The 15,316-nt window shown below is 45.4% G+C and overlaps 1 protein-coding gene across 1 annotated transcript; it reads right to left on the bottom strand.

The window, feature by feature from the left end:
* Positions 1-5,358: 5,358 nt before the first annotated feature.
* On the bottom strand, positions 5,359-15,109 carry LOC124016912 (ruvB-like 1). Its single transcript, XM_046332249.1, has 11 exons — positions 14,804-15,109; positions 14,541-14,627; positions 14,129-14,261; positions 13,097-13,248; positions 12,844-12,933; positions 8,967-9,116; positions 6,714-6,777; positions 6,319-6,517; positions 6,089-6,191; positions 5,895-5,986; positions 5,359-5,806 (listed from the first exon to the last, which is right to left on the bottom strand). The coding sequence occupies exons 1-11, from the start codon at positions 14,942-14,944 to the stop codon at positions 5,647-5,649; spliced, it is 1,371 nt and encodes a 456-aa protein (XP_046188205.1). The 5' UTR covers positions 14,945-15,109; the 3' UTR covers positions 5,359-5,646.
* Between the last annotated feature and the right edge of the window lie 207 nt (positions 15,110-15,316).

The raw sequence follows: 15,316 nt of genomic DNA, 5'->3' as shown, positions 1-15,316 counted from the left end.
GGTTTGTGGATGTTTCTAATGTGAATATGTTTCCAGAATGATTATTGCTTTTAAAAGTAATAAGATGTGGTCTAGGGCACTGCATCACAGTGCTAGCTGTGCCACCAGAGACTCTTGGTAGGCGCCCAGGCTCTGTCGCAGCCGGCCGCGACCGGGAGGTCCGGGTTAGGGAGGGTTTGGCTGGTAGGGATATCCTTGTCTCATCGCGCACTAGCAACTCCTGTGGCGGGCCGGACGCAGTGCGCGCTAACCAGGTCGCCAGGTGCACGGTTTCCCTCGACACATTGGTGTGGCTGTCTTCCTGGTTGGATGTGCGCTGTGTTAAGAAGCAGTGCGGCTTGGTTGGGTTGTGTTTCGGAGGATGCATGGCTTTTGACCTTCGTCTCTCCCGAGCCCGTACAGGAGTTGTAGCGATGAGACAAGATAGTAACATACTAACAATTGGATACCACGAAATTGGGGAGAATGGGGGGTAAAATTCAACAACAAAGAAAGTAATAATAGGATGATAAAATTGCAGTTTCTTCTTACCAGTGTTTTTTTTTTATCCCAGGACGCTATCTTCTTCACTGAATGATCTCATTCATATTTAGTGAAATTAGGGTCCACTGCCAAACCATTTCCTAGCAGCACTGAATGATAACATGAAGATTGTATTGGCTCTCAGATGTAAGGTGGAGAATGTCTACTGTCGCTCCAGCTGTTCTCTCCATGATTTAGTGTTAAAGATCTTACCTACCAGGTTTTATATTGGACTTCTCTCAGCCACACTCATCCAAAATCCAGAGGAACAGAATAATAACAGAACAGGGGGGGGTGAGACACAACTTCGTTGCATTGTAAGTGACTTGTTTGCCCATTGAATGACTGTCGAGTGTTGAGCGTAACCATTAGATTGGTCCCTTCAGTTGTTACTGTTGAGGACAGAAAGATGCGTCTTGAACTCATTTCATTTTTGGCCCAGTGACAAGTAGAGGACGAGGAGGGCCATGAAAGAATGTGATCATAGTGGAGGAGTTGAGTTTTAGACTTTGATTTGTGATATTTTATTAGTCTGTGAAGAGTTACTTTAAAAGAATGCAAGACCATTCCAACTGTAGACAAGATCACGTCATTCACTCCCCAATGATGGGATTGTACTTTCCCTTGATCCTGACTGGTCTCCCAGTCCCTGCCGCTGAAAAACGTCCCCACAGCATGATGCTGCCACCACCGCGCTTCACCGTAGGGATGGTGCCAGGTTTCCTCCATACATGACGCTTGGCATTCAGGCCAAAGAGTTCAATTTTGGTGTCATCAGACCAGAAAATCTTGTTTCTCATGAGTTAGGTGCCCAAACTCCAAGCAGGCTGTCATGTGCTTTTACTGAGGAGTGGCTTCCATCTGGACACTATCATAAAGGCCTGATTGGTGGAGTGCTGCAGAGATGGTTGTCCTTCTGGAAGATACTTTCATCTCCAGAGTGGAGAGGAACTCTGAAGCTCACCACCTAGGCCCTTTTGCCCCGATTGCTCAGTTTGGCCTGGCGGCCAGCTCTATGGAGAGTCTTGGTGGTTCCAAACTTCTTCCATTAAAGAATGATGGAGGCCACTGTGTTCTTCTATGCTGCAGACATTTTTTGGTACCCTTCCTCAGATCTGTGCCTCCACACAATCCTGTCTCGAAGTTCTACGGGCAATTCCTTCGACCTCATGGCTTGATTTTTGCTTTGACATGCACTGTCAACTGTGGGACTTTATATAGACAGGTGTGTGTGCCTTTACATTCAATTCAATTTACCACAGGAGGACTCCCAAGTTGTAGAAATGTCTCAATGATGATCAATGGAAACAGTTGCATCCATTGATCATCCTTGATGTTTCTCAATTTCAAGTCCTATAGTAAAGGATCTGAAAAGTTGTGTTTTTTATTTGTAATACATTTGCTAAAATTTCTAAATCTGTTTTTGCTTTGTCATTATGGTGTGTTTTGTGTAGATGGATTCAATTTTTTAGAATAAGACTAACTTTAACAAAATGTAGAAAGTCAAGGGGTCTGAATACTTTCCGAATGCACATTATGGAGAAGTGATATAAAACAAGGAGTTAGTGTTAGTAGAGTTCCTTACCATGATTACGTTTCCACTCCATATACAGGATAGTTGAGGATGGTCAAAGACAAGAGGGAGACACAATTTACTGTCAAACACTGTGCTCCCCTCCCCTCTCTCTGCTGCATGAACTATAGATGTTTATACAGTACATATCCACAGTCTGACATACTGTAGATCCATCACCCACTCGCACTAAAGTCAAGTAGCTCCAGTCAAATAATTATGTTGTATTGACAGAGTGTGCTTGTAAAGTTGCCCGTCGGTGTTCAATGGAGCACATTCAGGGCGAGAGAACGCCTTCCAGGGTCGACTAATCAGGAAGTCGCAGAGGCAGCAAAGCCCGTTCTTATACTCCAGCCTGGCCTACATCGATGTGTGCCTTGTTTTGGTCAAGTATTTCTTAACTTTTTTATTAAAAGCTTGAACCCTCATTCTGTAAGAAGTCAGAATGTCAAGAAATGAGTTTAAGTGGGCATTAACTGGGTGTCAAGTTGAGTAGGTGTAACATAACTTTAGTCCATCCCCTCGCCCCGAACCAGGGACGCTCTGCCCACATCAACAGTCACCCTCGAAGCATCGTTACCCATCGCTCCACAAAAGCGGCGGCCTTTGCAGAGCAAGGGGAAGCACTACTTCAAGCTCTCAGCAAATGACGTCACCGATTGAAATGGCACTAGCGCGCACCACCGCTAACTAGCTAGAGCCATTTCACATCGGCTACATAGGCACTACTGATTCTTTATGAATATACACTGAACAAAAATATAATGCAACAATTTCAAAGAATATATTGAGTTACAGTTCATATCAGGAAATCAGTCAATTTAAATCATGTCATTAGGCCCTAATCTATGGATTGTATGACTGGGAATACAGATATGCATCTGTTGGTCATAGATACCCCCATTTGCTTCATACAGTGTGACATCTCCTTCGCATAGAGTTGATCAGGCTGTTGATTGTGGCCTATGGAATGTTGTTCTACTCCTCAATGGCTGTGTGAAGCTGCTGGATATTGGCAGGACCTGGGACACGCTGTTTATCCAGAGCATCCCAAACATGATCAGTGGGTGATATGTCTGGTAAGTATGCAGGCCATAGAAGAATTTGGACATTTTCAGCTTCCAGGAATTGTGTACAAATCCTTGCGACATGGGGCCGTGCATTATCATGCTGAAACTTGAGGTGACGGCGGCAGATGAATGACTTGACAATGGGCCTCAGGATCTCATCACGGTATCTCTGCATTCAAATTGCTATTGATAAAATGCAATTGTGTTTGTTGTCCGTTCCTTATGCCTGCCCGTACCATAACCTCACCGCCACCATGGGGCACTCACAACGTTGACATGCAATACACGCTACGCTGTCTGCCATCGAAACCAGAATTCATCTGAAGAGCACACTTCTCCAGCGTGGCAGTGGCTATCTAAGGTGAGCATTTGCCCAATGAAGTCGGTTACGATGCCGAACTGCAGTCAGGTCAAGACCCTGGTCAGGACGACGAGCACACAGGTGAGCTTCCCTGAGACGGTTTCTGACTGTTGTGCAAACCCACAGTTTCATCAGCTGTATGGGTGGCTGGTCTCAGACGATCCCGCAGGTGAAGAAGCCGGATGTGGAGAAACTGGGCTGGTGTGGTTACACATGGTCTGCGATTTTGAAACCGGTTGGATGTATTGACAAATTCTCTAAAACATCATTGGTAGAGAAATGAACATTCAATTGTCTGGCAACAGCTCTGGTAGACATGGTTGCAGTCAGCATGCCAATTGCACACTCCCTCAAAATTTGAGGCATCTATGGCATTATGTTGTGTGACACAACTGCTCATTTTAGTGGCCTTTTATTGTCCTGGCACCAGGTGCACCTGTGTAATGATCAGAGTTGTGGACTCAAATCACATGAATTGAGTCTGACTCAAGTCACAAATTTGATGACTTGGAGCCTCAACTCGACTTTGACTTGAGACTGATGACTTATATGTACATATTCGTATTCATTCCGTTACACTTGTGTGTTTATAAAGTAGTTGTGAAATTATTAGATTACTTGTTAGATATTACTGCATGGTCGGGAACTAGAAGCACAAGCATTTCACTACACTGGCATTAACATCTGCTAACCATGTGTATGTGACCAATACAATTTGATTATCTGTCCAGGTTTTGTAACGGTTTGTCACAATTCTTTTGGCACAGAGGCTAGGTGGATTACGCTACACGCAGCCAGAGACAGTAGCCGCAGCGTCACTCTTGCCACAAACCTTTAACTAATTTGGCTATTGAAACGCACATTCGGCACTCTGATTGGACCAACAAACTCAATCAACACATAATGTACTTATAAAACTTCCATTTGGAATTTGTTGTTCAAATTAATTATTTCTGTGGAGTAAACGTGCGGCTCTTCACATGCGCTCTCCAAACTCCCGCCAGGGGGGGGTGGTTTTTTCTATATTTTTAAACGTTTGCTGGTTTGGTTTCTCAAGGGGAGGCTGTGCATTCTGCCCTCTACCTGTGTCGGTTCAGATAGGTCAGGTTAACCCTTATACAGAGGCGATTTATTTTGGGCTATTGCCCGTGTATATTTGGATCACCAAGACCTGTAAATAAATGTACACTGAGCATGTCAACCTGCCTTGCCTTCTGCTGATTTCACGCCCTTAAAACCTGCTACAAGGTTTCCATTATATAGGCTAATCAACATGTGTTGACAAAATAATGAAAGGGCAGCCTGTAGCCTCAAAAAATAGACACATTTTTGTAGCTAAACAAGTTATTTTTTTTTACTTGACTTGCTCTTAGAATGCTTGACTGGAGTCGACCTGTTCTACTTGGTAATCAACTTGAGACTTGCTGGGGACTCATGATAGTGAGTTGGTCCCACCACTTTTAATGATCATTCTTTTTAATCAGCTTCTTGATATGACACACCTGTCAGGTGGATGGATTATCTTGGCAAAGCAGAGATGCTCACTAACACAGAAGTAAACAAACTTGTACAGTTTCAGAGAAATAGGCTTTTGTGTTCTGAACATTTCTGGGATCTTTTTTTTCAGCTCATGAAACCAACACTTCACATGTTTTTATATTTTTGTTCAGTGTATTTACCTAGTGTTCATTTGGAAGAGGATGTTCATCATTGTACTATGTAAGACGCATCTGAAATTCCCAGTCCTTACGGTATCAGGATCACTAGCTAGCGCAGTATAGTTAATCTAGCAGTGTCTAATCTATGTACCTGAGAAGGTCTGCGAGCAACAATGACAAACAAATACATTTTTTATTAACAAGCAAAGAACCTTAATGTTTTTATCAGAACAGTACAAACCACTACAGTCTGAGGCACAGATGGGGGGGGGGGGGTGTTGACGAGAGACAGGATGTAATGTAATACAGGACAAAATAAAGAAGAGGGATGAACTTTACAAGGAGAACTGGGAGATTTTTAAAAGAACTGCCAGGGCAAACATTATGTTTAGCGCTGTGGTAGAAACTGCAGCTGAGGGATGTAGAGAAGGGTGGATGAACTGGAGAAGGGGTGTTAGTTCTTTATTTCATGTACTTGTGCTGCTGGTCCTGTAGGATCTTAGCGGAGGACTTGGCATCGTAGAAGAGTTCGTTGATCTCCTCCACCTGCTCCCTCTCTACTCCCTCCTTCCCCTGGACTCTGCCTAACAGACTGGCTGGGGTCAGCAGCTGCGCCGCATACCTGACAGAGGAGGGATAGGTGAGTCGACACACACACACACGTGGAGTGTGTGCACGCATGTGCAGAGTAACAGATTGGTGAGTGTTACCTGAGGGTGGTCTTAGTTCCAATCTCTCCCAGGTGACTGAGGGCCTCCTCGCTGATGTTGATCCCCTCAGTCTGAGCTCGGATTTTAATGATCTACAGAGACCACACACACTGTCAGCGTCACACCAGTGACCACACATAAACATAGCGTCTCTTAAACACACACTTCATATATAGGAATGCCATCACACACACCTGCTTCATCTCCTGTGGTGTGTAGAGCATGGTGCGGATGATCATGACCCTGTCCAGCAGGTCCAGAGGAATGCCATGAGGAGAGCTGATGTCCTCCGTCCCCCTGAGAAACCAACCACACAGAAGGGTCAGTGAACAGAGCAAAGTTGGCTTCCAAAACAAAGATTATCACTGACTCATATTCAAACTGACTGAGTTGCAATCACGTGCATGCACATTAGCACACCCACCTGATGAGGCAGTTGCCCCTGTTGGAGGCGAAAACTACGATGGGTGCGATGGTGCTCTCCAGGGCTCTGTGCAGGTAGGTGAAACACTCAATGTCCAGCATGTGCACCTCGTCCACAAACAGCACCCCGGGGACCAGCTCAGCCACACCCTGGTCAATGTAACGGTTTACCACCTTGTTGATCTCAGCTCGCAGCTTGTCTAATGGACAGCAGGAAGAGCCAGGGGTCAGGCAAGGGAGCCAAGCAAAAGGTAAGGAGAGAGCAGAAAGAATGAGTTTCTTTTGAGTGATGTTTATTGTGGGAGAGGTTGGAGTTTTGAAAGTACAAGCTGCTATTTCAACAAGGATATGGGAAGTGGGTTTTAAAGAATTTAGACTCAGTTGTTCAGGTCTTACCTGTGATCTCTGTCTTCTTGGGCTTCATCAGTTGTCCCATCATAGACAGGATATCTTGACCTCCCTGAGAGGAGAGCAATCACACTTTATTCCTTAAGAGTAAGTTGGGGGGGTCATACCAACGATCATTTAGATTTCTAGGTAGACTCTAGGTGGTTAACAACCAAAGATCAAGTGTGTTTTTTTGTTGTTGCACAATTGTTTTCAGAGCAACAGTTATTTTCCTGAAGTGTATATCTGCAGTGCAGTCTTATTCACTTTAACCAGGCTCTAGGGGAGACTGTGTCTGTGTACCTGTGGTCTAGGAGAGACTGTGTCTGTGTGTACCTGTGGTCTAGGAGAGACTGTGTCTGTGTGTACCTGTGGTCTAGGAGAGACTGTGTCTGTGTGTACCTGTGGTCTAGGAGAGACTGTGTCTGTGTGTACCTGTGGTCTAGGAGAGACTGTGTCTGTGTGTACCTGTGGTCTAGGAGAGACTGTGTCTGTGTGTACCTGTGGTCTAGGAGAGACTGTCTGTGTGTACCTGTGGTCTAGGAGAGACTGTCTGTGTGTACCTGTGGTCTAGAAGAGACTGTGTCTGTGTGTACCTGTGGTCTAGGAGAGACTGTCTGTGTGTACCTGTGGTCTAGGAGAGACTGTCTGTGTGTACCTGTGGTCTAGGAGAGACTGTCTGTGTGTACCTGTGGTCTAGGAGAGACTGTCTGTGTGTACCTGTGGTCCTGTGGTCTGTGGAGAGACTGTGTCTGTGTGTGGTCTAGGAGAGACTGTGGTCCTGTGGTCTAGGAGAGACTGTGTCTGTGTGTACCTGTGTGTGGTCTAGGAGAGACTGACTGTGTCTGTGTGTACCTGTGGTCTGTGGTCTAGGAGAGACTGTGTCTGTGTCTGTGTGTACCTGTGGTCTAGGAGAGACTGTGTCTGTGTGTACCTGTGGTCTAGGAGAGACTGTCTGTGTGTACCTGTGGTCTAGGAGAGACTGTCTGTGTGTACCTGTGGTCTAGGAGAGACTGTCTGTGTGTACCTGTGGTCTAGAAGAGACTGTGTCTGTGTGTACCTGTGGTCTAGGAGAGACTGTGTCTGTGTGTACCTGTGGTCTAGGACTGTGTCTGTGTGTACCTGTGGTCTGTGTGTACCTGTGGTCTAGAGACTGTGTCTGTGTGTACCTGTGGTCTAGAAGAGACTGTGTCTGTGTGTACCTGTGGTCTAGGAGAGACTGTGTCTGTGTGTACCTGTGGTCTAGAAGAGACTGTGTCTGTGTGTACCTGTGGTCTAGGAGAGACTGTGTGTACCTGTGGTCTAGGAGAGACTGTGTGTACCTGTGGTCTAGGAGAGACTGTGTCTGTGTGTACCTGTGGTCTAGACTGTGGTCTAGGAGAGACTGTGTCCTGTGGTCTAGGAGAGACTGTGTGTGTACCTGTGGTCTAGAGAGACTGTGTCTGTCCTGTGGTCTAGGAGAGACTGTGTGTACCTGTGGTCTAGGAGAGACTGTGTCTGTGTGTACCTGTGGTCTAGGAGAGACTGTGTCTGTGTGTACCTGTGGTCTAGGAGAGACTGTGTGTACCTGTGGTCTAGGAGAGACTGTGTCTGTGTGTACCTGTGGTCTAGGAGAGACTGTGTGTACCTGTGGTCTAGGAGAGACTGTGTGTACCTGTGGTCTAGGAGAGACTGTGTGTACCTGTGGTCTAGGAGAGACTGTGTGTACCTGTGGTACCTGTGGTCTGTGGAGAGACTGTGTGTACCTGTGGTCTAGGAGAGACTGTGTGTACCTGTGGTCTAGGAGAGACTGTGTGTACCTGTGGTCTAGGAGAGACTGTGTGTACCTGTGGTCTAGGAGAGACTGTGTGTACCTGTGGTCTAGTCTGGTCTAGGAGAGACTGTGTGTACCTGTGGTCTAGGAGAGACTGTGTGTACCTGTGGTCTAGGAGAGACTGTGTGTACCTGTGGTCTAGGAGAGACTGTGTGTACCTGTGGTCTAGGAGAGACTGTGTGTACCTGTGGTCTAGGAGAGACTGTGTGTACCTGTGGTCTAGGAGAGACTGTCTGTGGTCTAGGAGAGACTACCTGTGGTCTAGGAGAGACTGTCTGTGTGTACCTGTGGTCTAGGAGAGACTGTCTGTGGTCTAGGAGAGACTGTGTGTACCTGTGGTCTAGGAGAGACTGTCTGTGTGTACCTGTGGTCTAGGAGAGACTGTCTGTGTGTACCTGTGGTCTAGGAGAGACTGTGTGTACCTGTGGTCTAGGAGAGACTGTGTGTACCTGTGGTCTAGCGTTGGCAATATCCAGGTCGTGTAGCGTGACGTCTTGGATTATCTCTTTCTTCTTGTGGACGTCCCCCTTGGGCAGCGGCACGTACTCCTCAGCCTCCAGGTCAAACTCTGTGGCAAATGTGTCACACCGACCTTGTCTCTGCGCACACGCCACACACAGATGGAATGGTTATACACAGAACACAAGCATACTGAGCCCAAATATAAACGCAACATGTAAAGTCTTGGTCCCATGCTTCATGAGCTGAAATAAAGGATCCCAGAAATGTTTAATACGCACAAAAAGATGATTGCTCTCAAATTTTGTGCACAAATGTTTACATCCCTATTAGTGAGCATTTCTCCTTTGCAAAAATAATCTGTTTAATGCTGATTAAAAAGCATTATCATTACACAGATGCACCTTGTGCTGGAGACAATAAATGGGAACTCATATTTTGTCACAACACAATGCCATAGATGTCAAGTTTTTTAAGGAAGCGTGCAATTGGCATGCTGACTGCAGGAATGTCCACCAGAGCGTTTACCAGATAATTGAATGTTCATTTCTCTACTATAGACCGCCTATGTCCTTTTAGAGAATTTGGCAGTACACTCTCAACCACAGACCACGTGTAACCACGCCAGCCCAGGAACTCCACATCTGGCTTCTTCACCTGCAGGATCATCGGAGACCAGCCACCCGGCCAGCTGATGAAACTGTGGGTTTTCACAACCAAAGAATTTCTGCAGAAACCATCTCAGGGAAGCTCATCTGTGTGCTTGTTGTCCTCACCATGGTCTTGACCTGACTGCAGTTTGGCATCGTGACTGACTTCAGTGGGCAAATACTCACCTTCATGGCCACTAGCACACTGGAGAAGTGTGCTCTTCACGGATGAATCCCAGTTTCAACTGTACCAGGCAGATGGCAGACAGCGTGTATGGCGTCGTGTGGGCGAGTGGTTTGCTTATGTCAACGTTGTGAACAGAGTGCCCCATGATGGGGGTGGGGTTTTGGGAAAGCATAAGTTAAGACACAATTGCATTTTAACGATAGCAATTTGAATGCAGAGAGATAACGTGATGAGATCCTGAGGCCCATTGTCATGCTATTAAGCTGCTGCCATCACCTCATGTTTCAGCATGATAATGCATGGCCATGTTGCAAGGATCTGTACACAATTCCTGGAAGCTGAAAATGTCCCAGTTCTTCAATGGCCTGCATCCTCACCAGACATGTCACCCATTGATCATGTTTGAAATGCTCTGGATCGACGTGTACAACAGAGTGTTCCAGTTCCCATCAATATCTAGCAACTCTGCACAGCCATTGAAGAGGTGTGGGACAACATACCACATGCCACAATCAACAGTCTGATCAAGTCTATGCAAAGGAGATAGGTCGCGCTGCCTGAGGCAAATAGTGGTCACACCTAGGGCTGTGGTGGTCAGGACATTTGTCAGCAGGTGATTGTCAAGAAAATAACTGCTCGTCTCAACAGTAATGGACCATTAAACACATGTACATTTCCTGGCTTCCACATACAGCCTACAAGCCACTGATGCAGACCTTTGGAACATCTACATTTTTAAAAGTCTAATAAATCCATGTAATACATCCTACACCATCACAATAAATTCATTATTATTTTAGAGAGGTCTAAAGAAACAGGATATGAAGATAATGTAGTCTATTTCAGAACAGAATACTGAGTTGTCCTTATGTTAGGTCCTGATCTGGCTATGCCATATGACTGTGGGCTACACTAGTTCATTCAGCAGACAAGATTTGCTTCGAATTCCATGCCATTATTTTGTATTTTATTGCATGAAGAATACAATCGAACATAGCTTAATAAAATAGAAAGGATATTTTCTCCAAACAATTTCAAAAGGAAGTGTGCACATGTGGCTATTCTGTGTTGAGCAGTTAACAAAGAACTGGTCCTCCTACATGCTTAATTGATTTAGTTATTTATTTAACTTTAGTTGTAATACAAACGTTGGGTTATATGTTTTAATGTTTAATACATTCTAAGGCTGCATGATGGGACTCTGATGATTTGAGAAAAGTCAAAAGCTGCACATACTTCAGTCTCTCATTCACAATTTGACAAGCACTTGATAATATTCTCACCAAGCCTTGAATTTCCCAGCGGCCCACCTTGTGTGGCCATAATGCCTCCTAAAAAATCCATGTAATATGCTGACAAAGTGGCCGTTGTGCCCTTGGGCTGAATATAATAGGCTAATTATACGTCCCTTCTCCCGGCTGCCGTGCTCCAAAGCACCCTTCACTCACATGGCTCTCTCAGATGTAGCCAATGCCAGTCACATGATCGGATCCTTCTCACAGGCATTTCAGCTAAGTGGGCTACAAGTGAACGAAGACCGACACATCGGTGATGCACGTGCGCGCGTCCCTCTTATCGAATTCCCATGCACATATTGAAGATGTTAGAACTGTCCACATTTAGCCTGCTTTTCGTCAACCATCAAGCTTGAGTAGGCCTAACGAACAGCAAAAGCATGAGCCTATGTCAATCTAATATCCCCCATTGTACAAACGTTGACCTATTCTATTGGTCAACTCGTCCTTCTCTGCAAGGAATAAATATTAGAAACATACTCTGGGACAGCAGGGGTGAGATGCGATAGACCAAATTAATACCACCACTTGCATTAAAAAAATGTTTAAAAACAATGAGGCTGAGGTTTAGGTTAAAATGTTGATAAACTATTAGGCCATTTTTTTTCACATTATAAGAACAACAATGCGCACACGGCAGTGGGCTATTAGCGCGAATGTTCCAAAATGCAAGAAATTAGCGGGAAAACACCGTTCTCGAAAGTGACGGCAAATGCGATTTATGCAGCAATGCTTTATTTTAAAGGTACATTTTTAATGGTGAAAATGATCTTCCCCGAACGTGAAAAAACATTTGCATTGATGGGAGAGCGATTAGGGGGACAATAACAGCAACAGAGCTTGAAAAAGCCTAATTACTGTGACTAAACGGTCACTTGGAATTTGACTGCGTTCATGACTCGTGACCGCCAGTGTGACGGTAATACGGGACCAGCCAGTCACACCAGATACTCACTGGTTTTATGATCCACGCCCCCCTATTTTTTAAATTTTTTATAAGGTTTCTGTATTTCCAGTCATGTAAAATCCATAGAATAGGGCCTAATGAATGTATTTAAATTGACTGATTTCCTTATATGACCTGAACTAAATCTTAGAAAATGTTGCTTTTCTATATTTGTTCAGTGTACTAACTCAATCCCATCAGGAGGTCTGGTGGCTGAAACTATGCCTATCACTTCATAGGGGAATAAGATGAAGGGAGGAGGCGGAAAGCAGGGGTATGACTGGACTCAATGCCACCTCGAGGAGGGCATGAAAGAGGCAGGGGGATGAAAGAGTAAGATTCAGGGAGGGTCCTGCAAGGGCTGTCAACAGCAACAAATGTAAGGACCACCCCTCCCCACCTGCAACCTCAGCCCACCTGCACCAATTAAAGAGGCCGTCAACACACGTGTCAACACAGGCCACGAGGCCCGTCCACCAGAACAGAGGGAGAGATGGAGAGATAGGGGGACTAAAACCCGGTGCCGATGAAGAGCTGGAAGAATTCCAGTGTACAGTAGAGAGATGAAACAGAGCCGGCTTGGAGGACTGGGGCATAAGGGCACAGCGTTTAGTGTAGTTTGTAAGAATATTCTTAGTTTGTGTACTTGCTTGTTAGTTTTTGTAGTATGTCAATTACTTTGACTTTGAATTGTTTGAGCCACTGTAAATGTGTAATTTGTTTATGGGAGCCTTTTCAAGTTGAGTGTTTGTATAGAAGTGTATTAAATAGGTGGAAGTGTATTGATACCTTGACGGCTCCACTGTTTGATTCAATATAGATGACGTCTCCCGCCTCCACACGCTCCTTCTGCAGGCTCTCATAAATACTGGGATCCAGCTACACACAAACAGTTAGATAAAAATGAGTGTTTTTACAGAGCTCTTCGTGCCCATTCATGAGTAGAATGAAGTTGTCGCTAGACACTGTTATAGCTGATCCTAGATCTGTGTCTAAGGCCAATTTCTACATGGACTGGTCTAGCCTCCGACAGGTGCCTGACCTTGAGCTGCTTGGTGCCCTTGCCGGTCTTCAGTCCGATGATGACATGGCTGATGGTCTTCCCGTAACCACCCATGGGGTTCTCCGTCTCACAGGGGGTCAGCTCTGTGACCTCCCCCTCATACACCTCCTTGGTTTCCTTGATACGCAGCCCTGGAAGATGAAAGAACAGGGTCACACATACCCTGTTCTTGAACCAATAATACCATTCTTTATTCTACCTGGCAGATCCATTTATTGGAGAATGTGAGAGGAGAGTGAGTGTGTGTACAGTGCATGGTCCTCATTCTGTGTAATGTGATCACACTGTAGCCCTTGTTCCTTCTGCATACAGCCTCTCGGTGTGTGAGTGGTACACAGGTGACTGGGCTATTGTTGTGGGGGGGGGTGAGAGCCACACTTCTGAGGGAGAGGCTGTTTTTCAGAGTGCACTCATCAGGGGTGTCGACATGCTCAGAATGTACACAGCCCTTTCCCTCCATCGTAACACTCATGTTCTGTCCTAGAATGTACCCAGCCCATTCCCTCCTGTGACAGTGAATAATAATAATTTGGTGTGGTGCCTATATTTGTCCTGCTACACACAAGTATGTAATGATTTATTTTTTTTGTTGCATATTCCAACTCTCCCGGGACACCTGCAGGGAGTGGGCCATGGCCACCAAGTTAAGTGCTTTGCTCAAGGGCACAGTAATACATTTTTCACCTTGTCGGCTCCGGTATTCAAACCAGTCACCTCTTGGTTACTGGCCCAACGCTCTAACCTCGAGGCTACCTGCCATAATGTTAACACTCGAACAAACCCCTTCCCCCAATGCCCCTTCCAAGCGTTTTCCCCAGTGTCAACAGCCACACTGATCCCCTACTCTAGTCAGCCTAGTAGGAGGGGCGTGGAAGAGAACCCCTGACTATTCTGATGGTGGTGTAGCTGGTGAATGAAGGGTGCAGTATTATCTGGACTCCAATTGACCCAGGTATGTGTGCGTGTATGTAATTCATTCCCAGTGGCCCGTGTTTGTGTGTGGCCCCTCACCTATTGCCCTCCTGAAGTTCTCCATCAGCACCTCGGTTTTCTTGATCTCTGAAGAGTAGACCTCACTACCCACCATGGGGCAGAATGGCACCTTGTTGCCCAGTTCCTGTGCCATAGCCAAAGCCAGGGCAGTCTGCAAGGGGGAGAAGTAGGGTTGGTTAAAGTCTCAAGTCTCATAGTATTTCTATTAATGTGGAGGTCAAAGGTATAATCATCAGTCCAAAAATATGTTTTGTAACAAAAAACAAGTTTCTATTGGACACATTCAGGTAGGTCCCTCCCCATTTTGTTCACTTCCATTTGGTTCTAGTTGGTTCCTAGTGAATACACCCCTGGAGACACAGTAAGCACATTAGACATTTCGCAATTACTTTCAGGTGTCATTGAACTACTGCAGTAACATTTGATCTACCTTTCCTGTACCGGGAGGTCCAGCCAGTAAAACTGCCCTTCCTGACATCTTCTTTGAGCGGATCAGTTCCACAATAATACCACAAGCCTGTTGACAGAAAAAAACGTCATTAACATAAAATATTGAAAGACATAAAATAAATAACATTCCAAATGACAATGGTCTGCAAAGCCACGTGATATCACAAATACCGTGGCTAAATAACAAAAAGTAGCCAACTTCAAGACTTACGTTCACGTAACTAGCTAGCTAGGCTAACTTACCTCTCTTGCAGCCTCCTGCCCCACAAGACCTGACGCATTTTGCTTTGCATTCCCGGCCTCGTCTAGCCCGAGTCCTTTCACATGGCTGTGTGAGGCGACGCGCTGCGTTTTCGTGGTGCTTTTCACTTCTTCGATCTTCATGGCTGTGTTATGTTTATTAAAGTCTTATAAGTAACCAATAACATCTAACAATAATGCCCCCTTCCTCGTTATTTCTTCAATGTTTGAATCTGTTATAATCGGCGCGTTAAATCCAACACACATAGAACCGGTCTGTTTCCATGTGGGTTACCAAGGAAGTACCACCGTAAAGTTATCTGTTCTGGGAGTACACTATTGGACAATTATGCTCTTCTGTTATAAAGCGATTGGATAGAAACACTGCCACTCTCACTCATAAGAAAACACCACGCCTCTCTTTGGCTTTTATTTCCGCTTGTGTTTACGTCACTTTGACGTTACGGAAAATGGTACAGACTTTGAGATTGGTTCCATCCGATGTGCATTCCATCG

Source organism: Oncorhynchus gorbuscha, unplaced genomic scaffold, assembly GCF_021184085.1.
Source record: "Oncorhynchus gorbuscha isolate QuinsamMale2020 ecotype Even-year unplaced genomic scaffold, OgorEven_v1.0 Un_scaffold_1119, whole genome shotgun sequence".
NCBI classification, from domain to species: domain Eukaryota; kingdom Metazoa; phylum Chordata; class Actinopteri; order Salmoniformes; family Salmonidae; genus Oncorhynchus; species Oncorhynchus gorbuscha.
The sequence above is the reverse complement of the archived record's forward strand: the minus strand, read 5'-3'. Positions and strand labels throughout refer to the sequence as shown.